Source organism: Borostomias antarcticus, assembly GCF_949987555.1.
Source record: "Borostomias antarcticus genome assembly, chromosome: 7".
Taxonomy (NCBI): Eukaryota; Metazoa; Chordata; class Actinopteri; order Stomiiformes; family Stomiidae; genus Borostomias; species Borostomias antarcticus.
The window spans coordinates 1,267,774-1,286,613 of record NC_140240.1 but is presented as its reverse complement, the minus strand read 5'-3'; the positions used below and the strand labels follow the sequence as shown (position 1 = coordinate 1,286,613).

The window sequence follows — 18,840 nt, the reverse complement described above, 5'->3', positions numbered from 1 at the left end:
GATTAGCTGGTGTTATTGATTAGCTTATAGTGCACTGTCAGGATGGACTCACTGGGGATTTCACTGACAAATCTAGCTGATTATTTTTCAATGAAATGTGAAGATTTCTGACAAACACATGGGTTTAAAACGTATGTTTATTTAACTTTTGTTACTTCTCAGATGAATACTACACCATCACCTACAGAGAAAATGTGTTGATTTAGTTGAGCTCATAACTAAGGTGAATATGAAACAATCCGGTTGAATTCCAGTGAAGGTTCTGCTGCCATGACAGCAGATGCTTGGGGAAGGTAAGGCTTAATGACAGTTCCTTGTTTTAAACTAAACCAGGTAAAAAATAAATAAAAGTGAAGCATTGATTTTCTGACAGAACACAAATGAAACAGGGAAAATGTTGCAGAAAATGTTTTAATCGAATTGACGTGTGAATATTTGACTGACCCACCCCGACCCAAACCATCCTTCCCTCACATCCACAATCAGAACATTTGCTTCAGCTTTGGTAAATACTGCTCACTGTGAACGTGCTTAGTACGTTCCCCTTACAGATATTGCAATAATGAGCCTGTGTACCCTCACCACACCCACCAAACAGATGACGGCTTCACATCCTGTACAACTGGGGAAATTATTTCTAACAAAAAACTGTGTACATGTCTAAAGAACAGAAATCATAGTTTGAGAAGACCTTAACAAAATAACTTGAGTGTGGATGCGAGCTTGACAAACCTTGAGCCACGGGCCAGTCTTTTAACACCCAATAAAACAAGAGTGAGATCGCTTGGTAAAGAGTTTTATAGATCACCAGATTTTAGCCAATGTAAGGGAAAGAGGAACTGTTCTAAAATTGCAAAATTTGCAATTTCAAACAGTTCTAAAATTGCGGAAGCATGTCACAGAAGAAGACCTCAGGCACTTCATAGTAGTAGGAACATACATGACAAGGTGGTTCATATCAATAAAAACATCTCTTTGGGATGCTGCAACTCTGAATCAAGTGTTTTTTCTTCTTCTTTTCAACATTTCCAGCGGTCGAATGTCGGCACATCTTCCTAAATGAATCAAGTTTTGCCCGCCGCCCGTCAGAACAACGACTGCCTCGCACAACGTGTGTAACACCTGAGATATGAGAGCGCAAACTGACCACACAACACAAACAACTGGTAGAAACACACTCCCCTTGAAGCCATGTTACTTTACTGATTGAAACATCTCATCTCTGAGCTGAATGGATTGAACAGCTGAATGGCAATGAGTTGGCAAAGTAAAGAGTTAAGGTCTGAAGGTAGAGGTTCAATTAGTGTTTTGTGCTCAATCTACCCCCTAAATAACATGGCACCCAGAAGGATTGACACAAATGAATATAATAATCTTAAAACACGGCCTCAATTCATCCACACTATAATAGAAGTATTCTCAACTGCATTTCACCCCAGGGTTGCTTTTCTTGTTCCATCTCAATACTAACATACCAGGGTCAACTACTAAGTTCATAACGAAGCCCTTGATTAGTTAAACTGTGTGTTGGTGCTCGAGTTTAACTCAAAACTGTGATTGAGACACTGAATCATGGCAGTAGTGTACAAAATACTAGAATAATACTTTACTATGAATTGTTAAGAGGTGTGTTCAGTGACGGGGTGTTTTAGAGGGAGGCAAGCCTGTCGGAGTGTCTCAGGGTGGATCTGCATAAGGGGCGTGGCTTATGGGCAGCCACGGCCGAGGGTGTGAACTGTAATGGTCCCTATTGGCCGAGGGCTATGCCAGTCTCCCAGGTACAGCGCACGCAGTCACAGGACATGCACACAGAGGCCGTCAACGTATGGCTGTTCTTCCCAAACATCCAGCACTTTACAAAAAGTTAACCCAACAAATTGTACATTTAAAAGACATCTTAAAAATGTATAGAAAAACCTTTACGATTGAAAAAGGACAACCATTTCTGCAAGGAACAAAGCCTCTTTTTCTTTACAAAAACAAAAGCAGATTTTAATTTCTTTTTCAGAAGGCACAGAGATGGGGTTTCCGCAGCTCCCCCCCCATACAAGGTCTGGTCATAATGAGGTCATCTCACGTCATCTCATGAACGAATGATCCGTAACGTCACGTCTAACTACATCCCTCTGGCCTCGGGTGACTGAGGGCTCAGCTGCAGCTTTCCCTGAAGGAGATCGATCCGTTCGAGAGAGAAAGGTCCTTTAAAAGCAGCCTTCATCCAGGCCACCGTACTGACAGATGGAAATGAAATCACCGGATGTGTGGATCACATGCTTCAGTCCCCCACAAGGGTTCGAATTTAGATTATTGTCGAGGCAGAGGTGTGTAGAGGAGAGTCCATTTTAATGCTGTTGTTAGTGCTAGAATAAAAGTATTGTTTAGGGGATAACCAAGGCCAGTCCAGTCCCTCTGAATGATTGTAGCGTTAGAGAACGTGTTTGAGTCCCAAATCAGATTGAAGAAGGAGCCATCTTGCATTGTGTTGGTTGGATTGTTCCCAGAGCAGCAGTGGTGCAGCACCAGCTGGAGAAGGTAGGGGGCAGCGGACCGGGCAGAGCGCTCGTCCATCCACATAGTTCAGGGTCAAACACCAACACACACAGCGTAATGTGTGCGTGTGTGTGTGTGTGTGTGTGTGTGTGTGTGTGTGTGTGTGCATGGGATGTTTAGGTCTGGAGCTTTTCCGGTTAGTTGATATGCTTGGTCTGGCTTAGAGGGGAGGATTCTGCAGACTCTGTGTGTGTGTGTGTGTGTGTGTGTGTGTGTGTGTGTGTGTGTGTGTGTGTGTGTGTGTGATGTCAGGGAGCTCGTAGCTGCTGCAGTTTGGCGTAGACGTCATCGGCCTCGCTCAGCTCCTCGAACACGGGCAGCAGGCTCAGCAGCTCCGTGTCGTCCAGGTCATCGAACCAGGACACCACAGGCACCTGGACAGACAGGACACAGTTATCACCTGACCAGCAGCCAGCCAATCACCTGCTGGAGAGAGAGCGGGCCCAGGAGAGACGTAGGGCCCAGAGCAGCGGGACGAGGGCTGCACAATTAATCGTGAATTAATCGAAATCGCGATGATGACCTCCGCGATTAACTAATCGCAAAAAGCCGCAATTAATGTGATTAATAATTTTGAATTTTTGAATTGAGTGTGCTAGGACTACACGGACGAATCACAGGCGCTTATGCTGTCTGACCAATCACATGCGTTCCCTCTGAGTGGTTACGAAAAAGATGATGTCCCTCAAGCCCAGCAGGTCATATGCAAACTGTGCAGAGCTAAAGCTATTACTTTGAAATATTAATCGCAATTATTAATCGCAATTACCATTTTGAAGCAAATAATCGCAATTATTATCTTTTGTCATAATGGTGCAGCCCTAAGCGGGACTCACGGCGTTCTCGGGGTGGAAGATGTAGGAAGCTGGGGAGTTGTCCAGGATCAGGGTCTGGTTGAGCGGACGTCCCAGGCGGCTCAGGTCCTTGACGTAGCAGCCCTGGTGGAACACGCAGGACTCCCGGAAGAGACGCGCCCGGAACACCCCGGCTCGGTCCAGCAGGTCCGTCACAGGGTCCGCGTACTGATGGGGGGGGGGGGGGGGGACACAGCAGGGGGCAGCAGGGCAACGGAACACACCAGAATGAGAGAGAGGAGGTCAACAGGGTAACAGAACACACCAGAATATGAGAGAGGAGGTCAACAGGGTAACAGAACACACCAGAATATGTGAGTGGAGGAGGACAACAGTGAACAGGCAAGAATGTAAAGGCTCAGAGGGTTTGTGTGTTATGTCGGGCTCAGACTACAGGATTTTTGGGCCGATTTATCCCTGATTCACCCCTCCCGACAATCGGAGGAGAAATCTGGTCTGGAACGTTGGTCGGGGCCGATGATCGGTCCAGATGATCTTGTAATGTGAGGGGTTTACAGATCCAATCTTATACCTCCCGACCAGCTCGCAGACCCATCGGGGCCGCCCTGATAATATCAAACATGATATTTAAGATTATTACGTCCCGACTTTACAAGTGAGACGGCGAGACCAGTGGTTCGTTGCTCCCTCGGGCACGATAAGATCCTGTAGTGTGTGATGAGCCGTTATCTTCAAATCTTGCTGTGTGTGCTTGTTTGAGATGCGCAAGAAGAATATCTGTTAAGATTCTCCTTATGTGCGTGATGTAACCCGATTTCAAAATTGGTTAGGATTTTAAATATCCTGTAGTGTGAGCCCGGCATAAGAGTGAGCAGAGCAGGGGTTTGCTTCGGCTACCACCACTAGGGGGAGACAAACACTACGGGAATGACGTGACTCTGGCGATCTGCTGCGGCAGGTACCTTCGCTAGGCTGGCGGTGAACAGGATGCACTCGAACAGCTCTCCCATCCTCTGCAGGAACTCGTCTACGTGCGGCCTCTTCAGCACGTACACCTGCACAACACAGCACAGCTACAGGAAATACTGTGGAAAATATTACACATAACTCTTCAGCACACGGCTAAGCAACATGAGCATCAGAAACTCTTCTACATGTGGATAGATAGATAGAAATAATATTATATATATTTATATATTATATAATATCTAAATCCTCTTCAGCACGTAGACCTGCAGCACACGGCAGCAAAGCTGCATGAGCATGTGACTGAGAACCAGGAGTAGCAGACGAGTGTCTCTGAACATCTCTGAACATCTCTAATGGTCTCTGAACATCTCTAATGGTCTCTGAACATCTCTAGTGGTCTCTGGACATCTCTAATGGTCTCTGGACATCTATAATGGTCTCTGAACATCTCTAATGGTCTCTGGACATCTCTAATGGTCTCTGGACATCTCTAATGGTCTCTGGACATCTCTAATGGTCTCTGAACATCTCTAATGGTCTCTGAACATCTCTAGTGGTCTCTGGACATCTCTAATGGTCTCTGGACATCTATAATGGTCTCTGGACATCTCTAATGGTCTCTGAACATCTCTAATGGTCTCTGAACATCTCTAATGGTCTCTGGACATCTCTAATGGTCTCTGGACATCTCTAATGGTCTCTGGACATCTCTAATGGTCTCTGGACATCTCTAATGGTCTCTGGACATCTCTAATGATCTCTGGACATCTCTAATGGTCTCTGGACATCTCTAATGGTCTCTGAACATCTCTAATGGTCTCTGAACATCTCTAATGGTCTCTGGACATCTCTAATGGTCTCTGGACATCTCTAATGGTCTCTGGACATCTCTAATGGTCCCTGAACATCTCTAATGGTCTCTGGACATCTCTAATGGTCTCTGGACATCTCTAATGGTCTCTGGACATCTCTAATGGTCTCTGAACATCTCTAATGGTCTCTGGATATCTCTAATGGTCTCTGGACATCTCTAATGGTCTCTGAACATCTCTAATGGTCTCTGGACATCTCTAATGGTCTCTGGACATCTCTAATGGTCTCTGGACATCTCTAATGGTCTCTGAACATCTCTAATGGTCTCTGGACATCTCTAATGGTCTCTGGACATCTCTAATGGTCTCTGAACATCTCTAATGGTCTCTGAACATCTCTAATGGTCTCTGAACGTCTCTAATGGTCTCTGAACATCTCTAATGGTCTCTGAACATCTCTAATGGTCTCTGGACATCTCTAATGGTCTCTGGACATCTCTAATGGTCTCTGGACATCTCTAATGGTCTCGGAACATCTCTAATGGTCTCGGGACATCTCTAATGGTCTCTGGACATCTCTAATGGTCTCTGGACATCTCTAATGGTCTCTGAACATCTCTAACGGTCTCTGAACATCTCTAACGGTCTCTGAACATCTCTAACGGTCTCTGAACATCTCTAACGGTCTCTGAACATCTCTAACGGTCTCTGGACATCTCTAACGGTCTCTGGACATCTCTAACGGTCTCTGGACATCTCTAACGGTCTCTGGACATCTCTAACGGTCTCTGAACATCTCTAACGGTCTCTGAACATCTCTAATGGTCTCTAAACATCTCTAATGGTCTCTAAACATCTCTAATGGTCTCTAAACATCTCTAATGGTCTCTGGACATCTCTAATGGTCTCTGGACATCTCTAATGGTCTCTGGACATCTCTAATGGTCTCTGGACATCTCTAATGGTCTCTGGACATCTCTAATGGTCTCTGGACATCTCTAATGGTCTCTGGATATCTCTAATGGTCTCTGAACATCTCTAATGGTCTCTGAACATCTCTAATGGTCTCTGGACATCTCTAATGGTCTCTGGACATCTCTAATGGTCTCTGGACATCTCTAATGGTCTCTGAACATCTCTAATGGTCTCTGGACATCTCTAATGGTCTCTAAACATCTCTAATGGTCTCTGAACATCTCTAATGGTCTCTGAACATCTCTAATGGTCTCTGAACATCTCTAATGGTCTCTGAACATCTCTAATGGTCTACATAATGATTCACAGTCTGTTCTACTGGTGTCAAGATGATGGAAGCTACCAGCTGGCTACAGAGTCTACTCACCTGTGGCCCAACAAGCCTGAGCACTGGCCGGATGAAAAGGTTACAATTAAAAAACAAACACACACAAGTGAGCACAAGACGATTCCCTGGCCAGCCAGTCTAACATGGAGCTGACCAGCCAGTCTAACATGAAGCTGACCAGCCAGTCTAACATGAAGCTGACCAGCCAAGTTAGAAAGAGACCGTCTTAGAACTGAATTCCATGTTTAGGGAAAAATACAAGTTTGAGTTCTGGCTCCCTGTCCAGTCCGCCTCCCATATTCTCTCCTGCTCGTTGCGACTGTGTGTCGGGGGTCTGGTCCAGACGTCTGTGAGTCAGGGGGTCTGGTCCAGACTGTCTGTCTGTGTGTCGGGGGTCTGGTCCAGACTGTCTGTGTGTCGGGGGTCTGGTCCAGACGTCTGTGTGTCGGGGGTCTGGTCCAGACTGTCTGTCTGTGTGTCGGGGGTCTGGTCCAGACTGTCTGTGTGTCGGGGGTCTGGTCCAGACGTCTGTCTGTGTGTCGGGGGTCTGGTCCAGACTGTCTGTGTGTCGGGGGTCTGGTCCAGACTGTCTGTGGTTCGGGGGTCTGGTCCAGACGTCTGTCTGTGTGTCGGGGGTCTGGTCCAGACTGTCTGTGTGTCGGGGGTCTGGTCCAGACGTCTGTGAGTCAGGGGGTCTGGTCCAGACTGTCTGTCTGTGTGTCGGGGGTCTGGTCCAGACTGTCTGTGTGTCGGGGGTCTGGTCCAGACGTCTGTGTGTCGGGGGTCTGGTCCAGACTGTCTGTCTGTGTGTCGGGGGTCTGGTCCAGACTGTCTGTGTGTCGGGGGTCTGGTCCAGAAGTCTGTCTGTGTGTCGGGGGTCTGGTCCAGACTGTCTGTGTGTCGGGGGTCTGGTCCAGACTGTCTGTGGTTCGGGGGTCTGGTCCAGACGTCTGTGTGTGTGTCGGGGGTCTGGTCCAGACTGTCTGTGTGTCGGGGGTCTGGTCCAGACTGTCTGTGTGTCGGGGGTCTGGTCCAGACTGTCTGTGTGTCGGGGGTCTGGTCCAGACTGTCTGTGTGTCGGGGGTCCGGTCCAGACTGTCTGTCTGTGTGTCGGAGGTCCGGTCCAGACGTCTGTGTGTCGGGGGTCCGGTCCAGACGTCTGTCTGTGGTTCGGGGGTCTGGTCCAGACTGTGTGTCAGGGGTCTGATCCAGACGTCTGTCTGTGTTGTCGTTCCGCTCGTCTGAGGCTGGCGGCCGCCTCCTGAAACAAGTAATGGAGAATAGGCCGCGTGGCGGGAAGCAGCAGCCTATCCTGGATTACTTGAACCAGGCGGAGGCCAGAGAGGAGCGCTGCAGCAGGACAGGGTGAGGGGGGCCACCATGACTCATAAGACCTGTACAAACTCACTCCTAACAAGGCCTGTACAAACTCACTCCTGTCCACTAAATACCTACTTAATAAAACCTCAAGAATGACGTAGTAAAGCTAATTTCCATCATCCAATATCGACCTCAAGGTCGTGTGAAGTATTTTGTAGTTAGTGAAGTTCACTACATGCTTTTTCAAACGGGCTGCAAATGCTAAATATGTGGATAGAGAGGTGTACTGGCTACTTCCTGGCAGGCCAGTGGGTGCAAGGTGTCCCTCTCATCACCTCACTCTTACTCACCTGGTGTGTGGTTCCTTCAATCTCCACAGGGACGATGAAGTCAGCGTTGCTGATGGGCTACAGAATCAAACCAGAGAGACCAACATCACACGGTCAGACACCACGGTCACAGGTCATGTATCTTACAGTCAAGGAGAACATTTCAATAAGAGGCAGCTACTGTGAATGAAATTCAAGTCTCACCAAAGTGTTCCGTTTTCCTACTTGACTGTTGTTCTAACTTTGTAGTTCGTTCTCATAGATCAGTCTGTTAAAACTACAAATTCTTCCTGTGTGACATCACTTCCCTGTCCTCTTCATCCTGAAACTATGTCACTTCCTTTTACACGTTATAACCTATCTACCTCGTCCCCATCTGACTCACTCTGCCCAGATTCACTTCCTGTGCTTGAGTCCGACTCTGCAGAATCGTAACAGAATAAAACTATTGCCTTTGTTTAAAACCAGCTTGACTGACCACTCAGCGTGTTCTTTGAAATCTAAACTAAACCAAGTAAGGTTTTTCCTTTACACTACATTTGTTTGCAAACATCCGTCCCAGCAACAGCAGTGTAGAATGAGCTCCAGTCACGAGCCACAGATGATTATCAGACCGGTTCTGAGAGACAGGTTCTGAGAGACAGGTTCTGATTGACAGGTTCTGAGAGACAGGTTCTGAGAGACAGGTTCTGATTGACAGGTTCTGATTGACAGGTTCTGAGAGACAGGTTCTGAGAGACAGGTTCTGATTGACAGGTTCTGATTGACAGGTTCTGAGAGACAGGTTCAGCTCTCTGAGCTGCAGCAGGTCTACTGGCTAATTGATCTGTTGAAGAGTGTGTTTGTTCACACTATCGTCACCTCCCCCCCCTGACTGCCACATAAAGATACAGTCAGAACAGCTCATTACCACCCAGGTACATGAATAAAAACGGCTCATTACCACCCAGGTACATGAATAAGAACGGCTCATTGCCACCCAGGTACATGAATAAGAACGGCTCATTGCCAACCAGGTACATGAATAAGAAGGGCTCATTACCACCCAGGTACATGAATAGGAACGGTTCATTACCACCCAGGTACATGAATAGGAACGGTTCATTGCCACCCAGGTACATGAATAAGAAAGGTTCATTACCACCCAGGTACATGAATAGGAACGGCTCATTACCACCCAGGTACATGAATAGGAACGGTTCATTGCCACCCAGGTACATGAATAAAAATGGCTCATTACCACCCAGGTACATGAATAGGAACGGCTCATTACCACCCAGGTACATGAATAAGAAAGGTTCATTACCACCCAGGTACATGAATAAGAAAGGTTCATTACCACTAGGGCTGCACGATATTGACAAAAACATACATTGCAGCAATGTACTTTTTTTGCGATATATATTGCGATATGTAAAACAAGGCGTGGAAGCCCCCGATTAGTTCTTGTCATCTTCTCTAATATTGCTAATTGCTACCTGTGCTGTCGCCAGGCTTACATCATCTTCAGGCCAGGGGCACACGGACACGCTGAAGAAGGCCCCTGGACCAAGCTTTTTTTGCCGCAGCATGGCCGTGCAAAGAACTTGAATAAATCTATTTTTGATACTATCCGTGAACACACAAGTTTGGACACACTTTCGAGGTGTTTCAAGGTGACTGGTACTGTATATTTGACATGTAAAAGTATTTTGCAATGGCAGAGAATATAAATAATGATACAGTATTTCGGTTTTCAGTCTGAATGTAAAGAGAGGTGCTTTCCAAAAGAGCCAAACTCAATCAAGCCTGCATCCCAGAGTAACTCTCTGGTTGCCATACCAACGCAGCAGGTCCCATGGTCAAATCAAGCCAATTCAGTACTGCACCAGTCATAGGTGTGTGTGTGTTAGGGCTGCACAATTATGACAAAAGATAATAATTGCAATTATTTGCTTCAAAATGCTAATTGTGATTAATAATTGCGATTAATATTTAATATATAATATTAATAACCAAAATGCTCCCAAATCACGGACGTTGATCCCTTTCTTGCTACCAACTCACTGACCTTGTTCTCACTAATTTTTCCCCTACTCACGGCTGCGGGTACTGAAATTGCTGCGCACAGCGCACTCAGCGGGAAGCATGTGATTGTTCAGACAGCCGTGTAGTCCTAGCACACTGAATTCAAAGCAAAATTATTAATCACATTAATTGCGGCCTTTTGTGATATGAGTTAATCGCGGAGGTCATAATTCACGATTAATTGTGCAGCCCTAGTGTGTGTGTGTACACACGCGTTACCTTGAAGGAGCTGTGCACCAGAGTCTCATCCAGGTCGATGACCACACAGATCTTCCCATCATCCTGGGGGGTCACCTCAGGTAGCAGGCTGGTCCCTGGCACCTGGGGGGGGGGGGGGGGCGCAGAAACACGACCATCACTCCACCGGCACAACTACTGCTCACACTAGCCATGTTTCCATCCACTTGTCAATCGAATTGCGTGAGGATCGCTAAAAATACGAATGCGAATAAATCCGGTGAACGTGCGTTTCCATCTAGAGCTTTAAATCGGATAAAGCATTTATCACAAAAGACTTTTATCGAACAAGAGAAAATCCGATGAGATCGACAGTACAAACTTTTTGTCGATTTTCATGATTTTTAATCGAATTTTACTGTTTCCATAAGGCATTTTTAATTCGATATAACTTAATTCGCATAAAACGTGTGGATGGAAACATGGCTAATCTCACACATGTCCCTGCCTCTATCATCACAGACTCGTTCGGTAGGAGTCACACTAACTGACGACCCCCAACTGATTCATTCTAATCTGTTTCGACCACTAAGATATACTATATATATTCATACAGCTGTGATTCTTGCTGTCAGAGTGCACTGTAGTAACACACTTGGCCACCAGGTGACCCCTTCTCCCATTGTTTGACGTGACTAGACACACCCCACATGATGGGATTCCTGAGGGAAGCTATCATCTGTTGACATAGAGAACCTGTGGTCAAATCCTACTTAGCCTTCATATTTTAGAAATGGAGACACCATTAACACTATAATTTGGAGAATTGCATGTTAAGATGAATACAGAGACACATATAATCTGTAATTTCTCAATCTATATCTAACATGGCACTCTGACCTAAAACATTTCTAATGACTTGAGAGTTTAGAGATTGCTCGTGAACATTTTCACAACATGGTTGATGGAGGTAAATGAGCAAAATACTAAATTCTCTACAGTAACAGCAGCCAGGAGTCTGTGGCCTAGGCTAAGCGCATCATCTCTAGTGTCGTCTCAACCCCGTAGAACCTCAACCCCGTAGAACCTCAACCCCGTAGAACCACAGTGATATCGTCCTTTACGTACTTGATGAAACTGGTAGCGGAGGTTTTGAAGTAGATCAAGCTGAACAAAGAGATGAAAACATAAGTTAACTATGTTCTAGCAGTGAACTCCCATTCACCCGTCCATCCCCACTCCACCGTCAGGGCGCCATTTTAAAACAATGAAACAACAAACAAACAAACAGAAAACTCCCATGAGGGACTAAATATAACACAATGTCACTGGGAAGGGTCCACTATGCATCACACGCTCGCACTGAAACATCTGCATCTGGCCGTAGGACAATACTGCCCCGCGGCAGGATGGGAGAACAGGAACGTCCTTCATGTCTGGTCCAGCAGCGGTCTGGGACGACGGCGCAACAACATACATCTGATGGCTGGTGTTCAGTTTACCAGTGCCCTGTTAGAAAACTTTGCATGAAAGGCGAGCTTTGTAGCACGGAAGTAGTCCTTGCTAAACAAACACACTAAACGTGGCGACATTGGCTTCATAACTAACTGTTAAACATGAGTTGACAGGTCATGCTCAAAAGGACATGCAAGTATATCTCACTAGTGTGTCTCAGTCACACCGATGGCACAGTAAACATAGCATTCTATACAGAGAAGTCAGACAGCCTCTAGTCAAATAGAGGGAATCTGTTACTTTGCTTGTGTTCATTCCTATTCAGGTCACAAGAGCTGGTGTTTGAGTGAAGCCTTGAGATATCCTTCTGAGCAGGCGGCCATGCCATGAGTCATTGTGCCACCAGGGGAGAAATTCAGTCACAGACATCACTCTGCAAGCTAAAGACATGCTTACCAACTAACCCAGATAGAATATGAATTAGCTTGGCTCTGGCTGGTTATTAACGCTAACAGACCCGCTGTGATTCTGACTCATATATGCTAAAGCCTCACTAACCACCCAATCTAATAAACTACAGTTTAGATTTTAAATAAGACAAATGGAAATCTGGAGAATAGGTCGCTGGGTTTGTTGTTGGTTTTAACACCAGTCTGTCTAACATTCACGTTCCCTCCCAGTGACCATCCAGGGGACGCAGCGTCGGGCCAATGGGGTGGTGAGCTGTGCTTGTTACCTTGGCGATTGTCCCATTGTCCTCAGGGGGCAGGAGGGTGTCCTGGGCAGGGGGCGGAGCTTGAGGGGCATCCTGTGCTCGGAGGCAACAGAAGAGCGCTTTGAAGATGTTCCGGCTCCGCGGCTTCTTTGGGGAAGACTTGTTCACCTGGCCTAGAGGAGGCGGAGAAAGACCACAGTCACACACCGGACAAAGTCACCGGTCAAACCCAGAAGTAAACATCAGGCCGGCCGAGACGAAGAAGAGGTGTAAAGTGTTATCAGAGATGGAGTGTACAGGGCAGACACAGGGCAGACCTAACCCTAACCCTTTATCCTGGGTTTCTCTAAGTGAGACTCCAACTGCTGCTAGATTCACCGGGCCGTCTCCCCCCCTGGTCTCTGCTGAGGCTGAAGGATCAGAGCGGAGAGAAAACTGATCCTGCTCTGTTTAGGACTATTTCTGCCTGATGGTCACACAGTTCACGGGGTCAGAGGTGAGTCCTCTCCATTTACAGGCCCCAGGCATCTGGAGGCACGAGACAAGGAGGTATAAGAACTGAGAGACGGAGGGGGTATAAGAGCTGAGAGAGAAGAGGTATTAGGGCTGCACGATTATGACAAAAGATAATAATTGCGATTATTTGCTTAAAAATGGTAATTGCGATTAATAATTGCGATTAATATTTAATATATAATATTATATAACGGGTAGGTTTGAGCAAGCTCTCTGATTGGTCAACTGCCTTAGGTGGATAAAGACTGAACTAGATGTGAAGTTTGATGAATTCTTGCTACTAACTCACTGACCTCGTTTTCAGGTACTCTTGTGACACTTGTCTTGACCTACTGCTATCTGTCTTCAGTGAAATTGCTGCGCACAGCGCACTCAGCGGGAACGCATGTGATTGGTCAGACAGCATAAGCGCCTGTGATTCGTCCGTGTAGTCCTAGCACACTCAATTCAAAGCAAAATTATTAATCACATTAATTGCGGCCTTTTGCGATTAGTTAATTGCGGAGGTCATAATCGCGATTTTGATTAATTCACGATTAATTGTGCAGCCCTAGGAGGTATAAGAACTGACAGACAGAGGAGGTATAAGAACTGAAAGACAGAGGAGGTATAAGACCTGACAGACAGATGAGGTATAAGAACTGACAGACAGATGAGGTATAAGAACTGACAGACAGAGGAGGTATAAGAACTGACAGACTGAGGAGGTATAAGAACTGACACACAGAGGAGGTATAAGAACTGACAGACAGAGGAGGTATAAGAACTGACAGACAGAGGAGGTATAAGAACTGACAGACAGATGAGGTATGAGAACTGACAGACAGAGAGGAGGTATAAGAACTGACAGACAGATGAGGTATAAGAACTGACAGAGGCGGTATAAGAACTGACAGACTGAGGAAGTATAAGAACTGACAGAGGAGGTATAAGAACTGACAGACAGAGGAGGTATAAGAACTGACAGACAGAGAGGAGGTATAAGAACTGACAGAGGAGGTATAAGAACTGACAGACAGAGGAGGTATAAGAACTGACAGACAGATGAGGTATAAGAACTGACAGACAGAGGAGGTATAAGAACTGACAGACAGAGAGGAGGTATAAGACCTGACAGACAGAGAGGAGGTATAAGAACTGACAGACAGAGGAGGTATAAGAACTGACAGACAGAGGAGGTATAAGACCTGACAGACAGATAGGAGGTATAAGAACTGACAGACAGAGAGGAGGTATAAGAACTGACAGACTGAGGAGGAATCAGAACTGACAGATAGAGGAGGTATAAGAACTGACAGACAGAGGAGGTATAAGAACTGACAGACTGAGAGGAGGTATAAGAACTGACAGAGGTAAGAACTGACAGACAGAGAGGAGGAATCAGAACTGACAGACTTGTGCGCATGAGGAGTTTAGCTACAACTAACTGCTGACAAACATATCATGACAGCATGTCTATAATTAGACGGCTGGCGTTGTTATTAATAGTTACTCAGATTTCAGCAACAAAAACAACCGACTAGAAAAGGGAAGGGTGACAAAATGACAGCTCACTTCAAGACCAAATCATCTAACGTTAGCTTGAAAGATGGAAAAAGTGAGGACCTAGGCTACTCAACATGCTCTCTTCTGGGTGAGATAAACACACACACACACATACACACACATGTGTGATGAGATTACGTGAATGCCAAGTGTTGTGAAAAATGAACTCACTTTTCAAAATTAGGCTTAAATGCTTAACTAAGTCTTTAAAGGTCACATGACTGGTGTGGAAGTAAACACACTCTAGGTTGGAGGGGGGGGGGGGTATGGATGGAGCAGTCATTACTATTTTAATTTAAAATTCCCCCTCCATTTTTTTTTACAACATCATGCATTTAGCAGATTCAAACACACTCCAGTGAGGGTTAAAATAATGTGTAAATTCCACAGAATGAGATAAAATCAAGAGCGAACAAGTTAGGAGCCCAGAGGCCTGATGTGCCTGCTAGGGACAGGGTTAGTGCCTGCTAGGGACAGGGTTAGTGCCTGCTAGGGACAGGGTTAGTGCCTGCTAGGGACAGGGTTAGAGCCCAGAGGGGCCTGGTGTGCCTGCTAGGGACAGGGTTAGTGCCTGCTAGGGACAGGGTTAGAGCCCAGAGGGGCCTGGTGTGCCTGCTAGGGACAGGGTTAGAGCCCAGATGTGCCTGCTAGGGACAGGGTTAGAGTCCTGATGTGCCTGCTAGGGACAGGGTTAGAGCCCAGAGGCCTGGTGTGCCTGCTAGGGACAGGGTTAGTGCCTGCTAGGGACAGGGTTAGAGGCCAGGGGGGCTGGTGTGCCTGCTAGGGACAGGGTTAGTGCCTGCTAGGGACAGGGTTAGAGCCCAGAGGCCTGGTGTGCCTGCTAGGGACAGGGTTAGTGCCTGCTAGGGACAGGGTTAGAGGCCAGGGGGGCTGGTGTGCCTGCTAGGGACAGGGTTAGTGCCCAGAGGGGCTGATGTGCCTGCTAGGGACAGGGTTAGAGCCCAGAGGCCTGGTGAGCCTGCTAGGGACAGGGTTAGAGCCCAGAGGGGCTGATGTGCCTGCTAGGGACAGGGTTAGAGCCCAGAGGCCTGGTGAGCCTGCTAGGGACAGGGTTAGTGCCTGCTAGGGACAGGGTTAGAGGCCAGAGGCCTGATTTGCTGCTCCCAGCATAAAGCTCTTCATGCCATTGACTTCATACATTACGTCTGTTTGTTGAACCCTTGTCTGAAGACTTGCACTTACTGTTCTACACTTGGCTAAATGTACATTTCAGAATAGACTTGACTACCTTTACTGTCATCCTGTCCATCCCCTCCGATGCAACGGTCAACCTTTCACAATGCTATTGTGAAACGTACATGCCAGTAATCCTTGATATTCCTAAAGCCACAGCTAGAAAAATTTCCAGTGCTTTAATGTATGCACATTAATGTTAAATACATTTGAATTTTTAATGTAAAATACATTTGAATGTTAGATCTTCCTCTGAAAGATGTGAAAATGTTATCTGGTGATAGTGACATGTGAAAAGGTGTCCACACATGCTCAACATAACTGCAGTTCTATGGGTGTCCCTCCTGTACGTGTGATATTGACATAAATCAATTCTTGAATTGATTGTCCGTAACATGTAGCATTTTTATCATAGCTTTATTTAATTATTGCATTAAGCATCAAGAGTCAAGAATTCATGCTAAGCTATGAATCTGCTTGTGATTTGATTTGATTTGATTCACTTTATTTATCCCGAAGGAAATTAAAATGCCACGTAGCTCATAAAACAGCCATAAAAACAACACAAGACAACAATACACATATAGAAACATACAAGATAAGGACAGACCAAAAACATCAGACATGTACGTTGTTAAAAACAATGGATGTGTTGTACACCAAGTGATCTCCAGTTAAAAGCCATAGTGTCATAATGGTGCGTTATTAATAAGTGCAGCATTATTATTATTATTATTATTATTAATTGTGCAGCATGGAGAGAGGTCACGGTCCATAGCTGGACCAGTTTAAACATTCTTCTTAAAACTATCTACCTGCTGAAAATCTAATTTACAGTAAAGTGAAGTTCCTCATAGTTCTTAGATAGGTAACTAAAACTGAAGACCCTCACTGCTACGCATTTGAATGCATGACTACTTGATGAAGGTAAGTAAAGAAGAGCATCTAACGGATGTCTGCACCCTTTCTAGCTACCGTTAGCCAGTTAGCTAGCTAGCGTCCTTGCTAACGTTATTTAGCTAGCTAAATAAATTAGCCCTGCCTAAAATTGCCTATCGTTGCTCACACCATGGTAAAACTCTACCAATAAGGTTCACAAACAACTTCAAAATGTCTTATATTTCGTCAAAAAATGCTTCGTTAATCAGATGTATTGCTCTACGGGCAGGGAAGGGAAGCGTTCATTGAAGTACGTTAGTTTATTATAACCGGGCCGCGCCGCGGTGCACCGCTTTATATTTGACTTCAGAACAGACGGCCACTTTCCTCAAAATCCTCTAATTCAGAGTCAGGTGGCATCGGATCAAATGGGGGGGGGGGTTAACGTTACACTTCACTGTATATAACGTTAAAACAACAATAAACTGTGGTTTCTAAATACGTGGGTTTAATCAATTTAAATTTAATCAATTTAAATTTAAATAAAGCTTTGATTGATTTAATCAACACTTTGCTATAATGCCTTGGTTATAATGACAAATGCACTGTTTCTAACCCACTGTAATACTTGTATCCGTTGTAAATCATTCAATCTTCAGTACACGAACAATATCCCTCCAACTTTGTTTACAAGACATATCAACATCCGATAGCCCCGCATCATTACGGCGCATAGCCCGTTTCAGGCAAAACGAACGGACCTAATGACCGTGTAACCAGCACCGCCAGTAACTATCTAAACCAAACCAGCCTCAATAAACAAGATACGAGGTGAGGTGGAAAGTCAATAAACAAGTCAACTCACCTGTTTTGGACGGCAGTTGATCTTCTCTCTGCACTTGAGTGATGATAGAACTTTCCATCTAACAAATGCACAGCCCCTCAAAGTCCAATCCGTTCCCCCCAAACCGGAGATACTTTCCACATCCAGATAGATGGGGAGCAATCGCGCTTTTACCAACCCGATGTTGTCCTTTCCGAATTATCCCGCACAAAACCTCTTCTTATTCTCGCATATAACGATAGCAATTACGTTTCTAGCTATTGTTTTATGTTTTTTCTATTTCAATTAGTCTCGTTTGCCTCACAGGAAGAGTCTGAACATGGTTGGGAAAGACCTCGCTGTTCCAACATGGAGAATCCAGAGAAGCAAAACAAGCGAGGAAATGGGGCACGACGCGGTCTCAAGTTCCCCTTACTATTGATAAACAACCCTGACGATCACAGTCGGTATCCAATTAAAATAGAACACCAAAAATTATCAGCTTATCTTATTTTTATTGAGGAAAGGTGTGTTTTATCTTAATGTACATTGTAGATAATTGTTTATTTGGACGCCTCGACTCTTGCCTACACTGCTCGCGAATGATTCGCTTCAGTGAATCGATTAGGACAAACTATTCGACTGATTTAATCATTGTGGCATGTTGGAAATTGGAATCTGACTGGCCAGAACCAAAAACTAAAAAAAAGAGTTAAATATAAACACCAATACCTCTTATCAATAAAATACAATATGTTCCTTAATCAATTATCTGCCAGGGGACGCGTCTAATAGGCTTAAGATACAAGCTCATACAAAAACTATGTAAACCACAGAAAATCGTATGGTTGTGAATCCACCAGAGAACAACTGATCTCAGTTCAGGCTGGTGATTCTAAATGCCCGTCACTGACTCGGGGCGCCTTGAGACCGTTGCTCGTCCCCGATTGGTCCTTGTGGAAGCAGAAGTACCACAGGCATTCTTCTCTCCTGGCACATTCCTGCTGCGCCTTAGAAACAGGTTGACAGACTGACTGCTCAAAATAAGACCTGGCTCGTCACTGTTAATGAGGTAGAGAGATATCATAGTCATTCTGGGTTATCCAAATATTTCTATTTCAATTCAAACCTAATGTGGTCTTAGGAAAACGTTCTCTTGACTAAAGTAACTTACTTATATCATCACTCTGATACTTTGCTATTTTGAGTAAGTTTTGCCAGCAGGTTTTGGTAGGCTATGGTTAGGAGCCACATTGAATGACACGTGCGCCATGCAGGGACAGTGAGGGGCTGAGGTAGTGGCTGGTCATACCTGATGCCTATTGGTTGAACAGACATGTATGGAAAACCTATAGGGTGGTCACATGATTC

The 18,840-nt window shown here is 45.5% G+C and overlaps 1 protein-coding gene across 1 annotated transcript; it reads right to left on the bottom strand.

Annotated features, from left to right (window-relative positions):
- Positions 1-464: 464 nt before the first annotated feature.
- Positions 465-17,829, bottom strand: LOC311311415 (carboxy-terminal domain RNA polymerase II polypeptide A small phosphatase 2-like). The gene is made up of 8 exons (XM_084441125.1): positions 17,512-17,829; positions 12,534-12,685; positions 11,471-11,509; positions 10,385-10,486; positions 8,120-8,176; positions 4,328-4,420; positions 3,387-3,572; positions 465-2,924 (listed from the first exon to the last, which is right to left on the bottom strand). Exons 1-8 carry the CDS (start codon positions 17,567-17,569, stop codon positions 2,799-2,801), a joined length of 813 nt encoding a protein of 270 aa, XP_084297251.1. The 5' UTR covers positions 17,570-17,829; the 3' UTR covers positions 465-2,798.
- Positions 17,830-18,840: the final 1,011 nt, after the last annotated feature.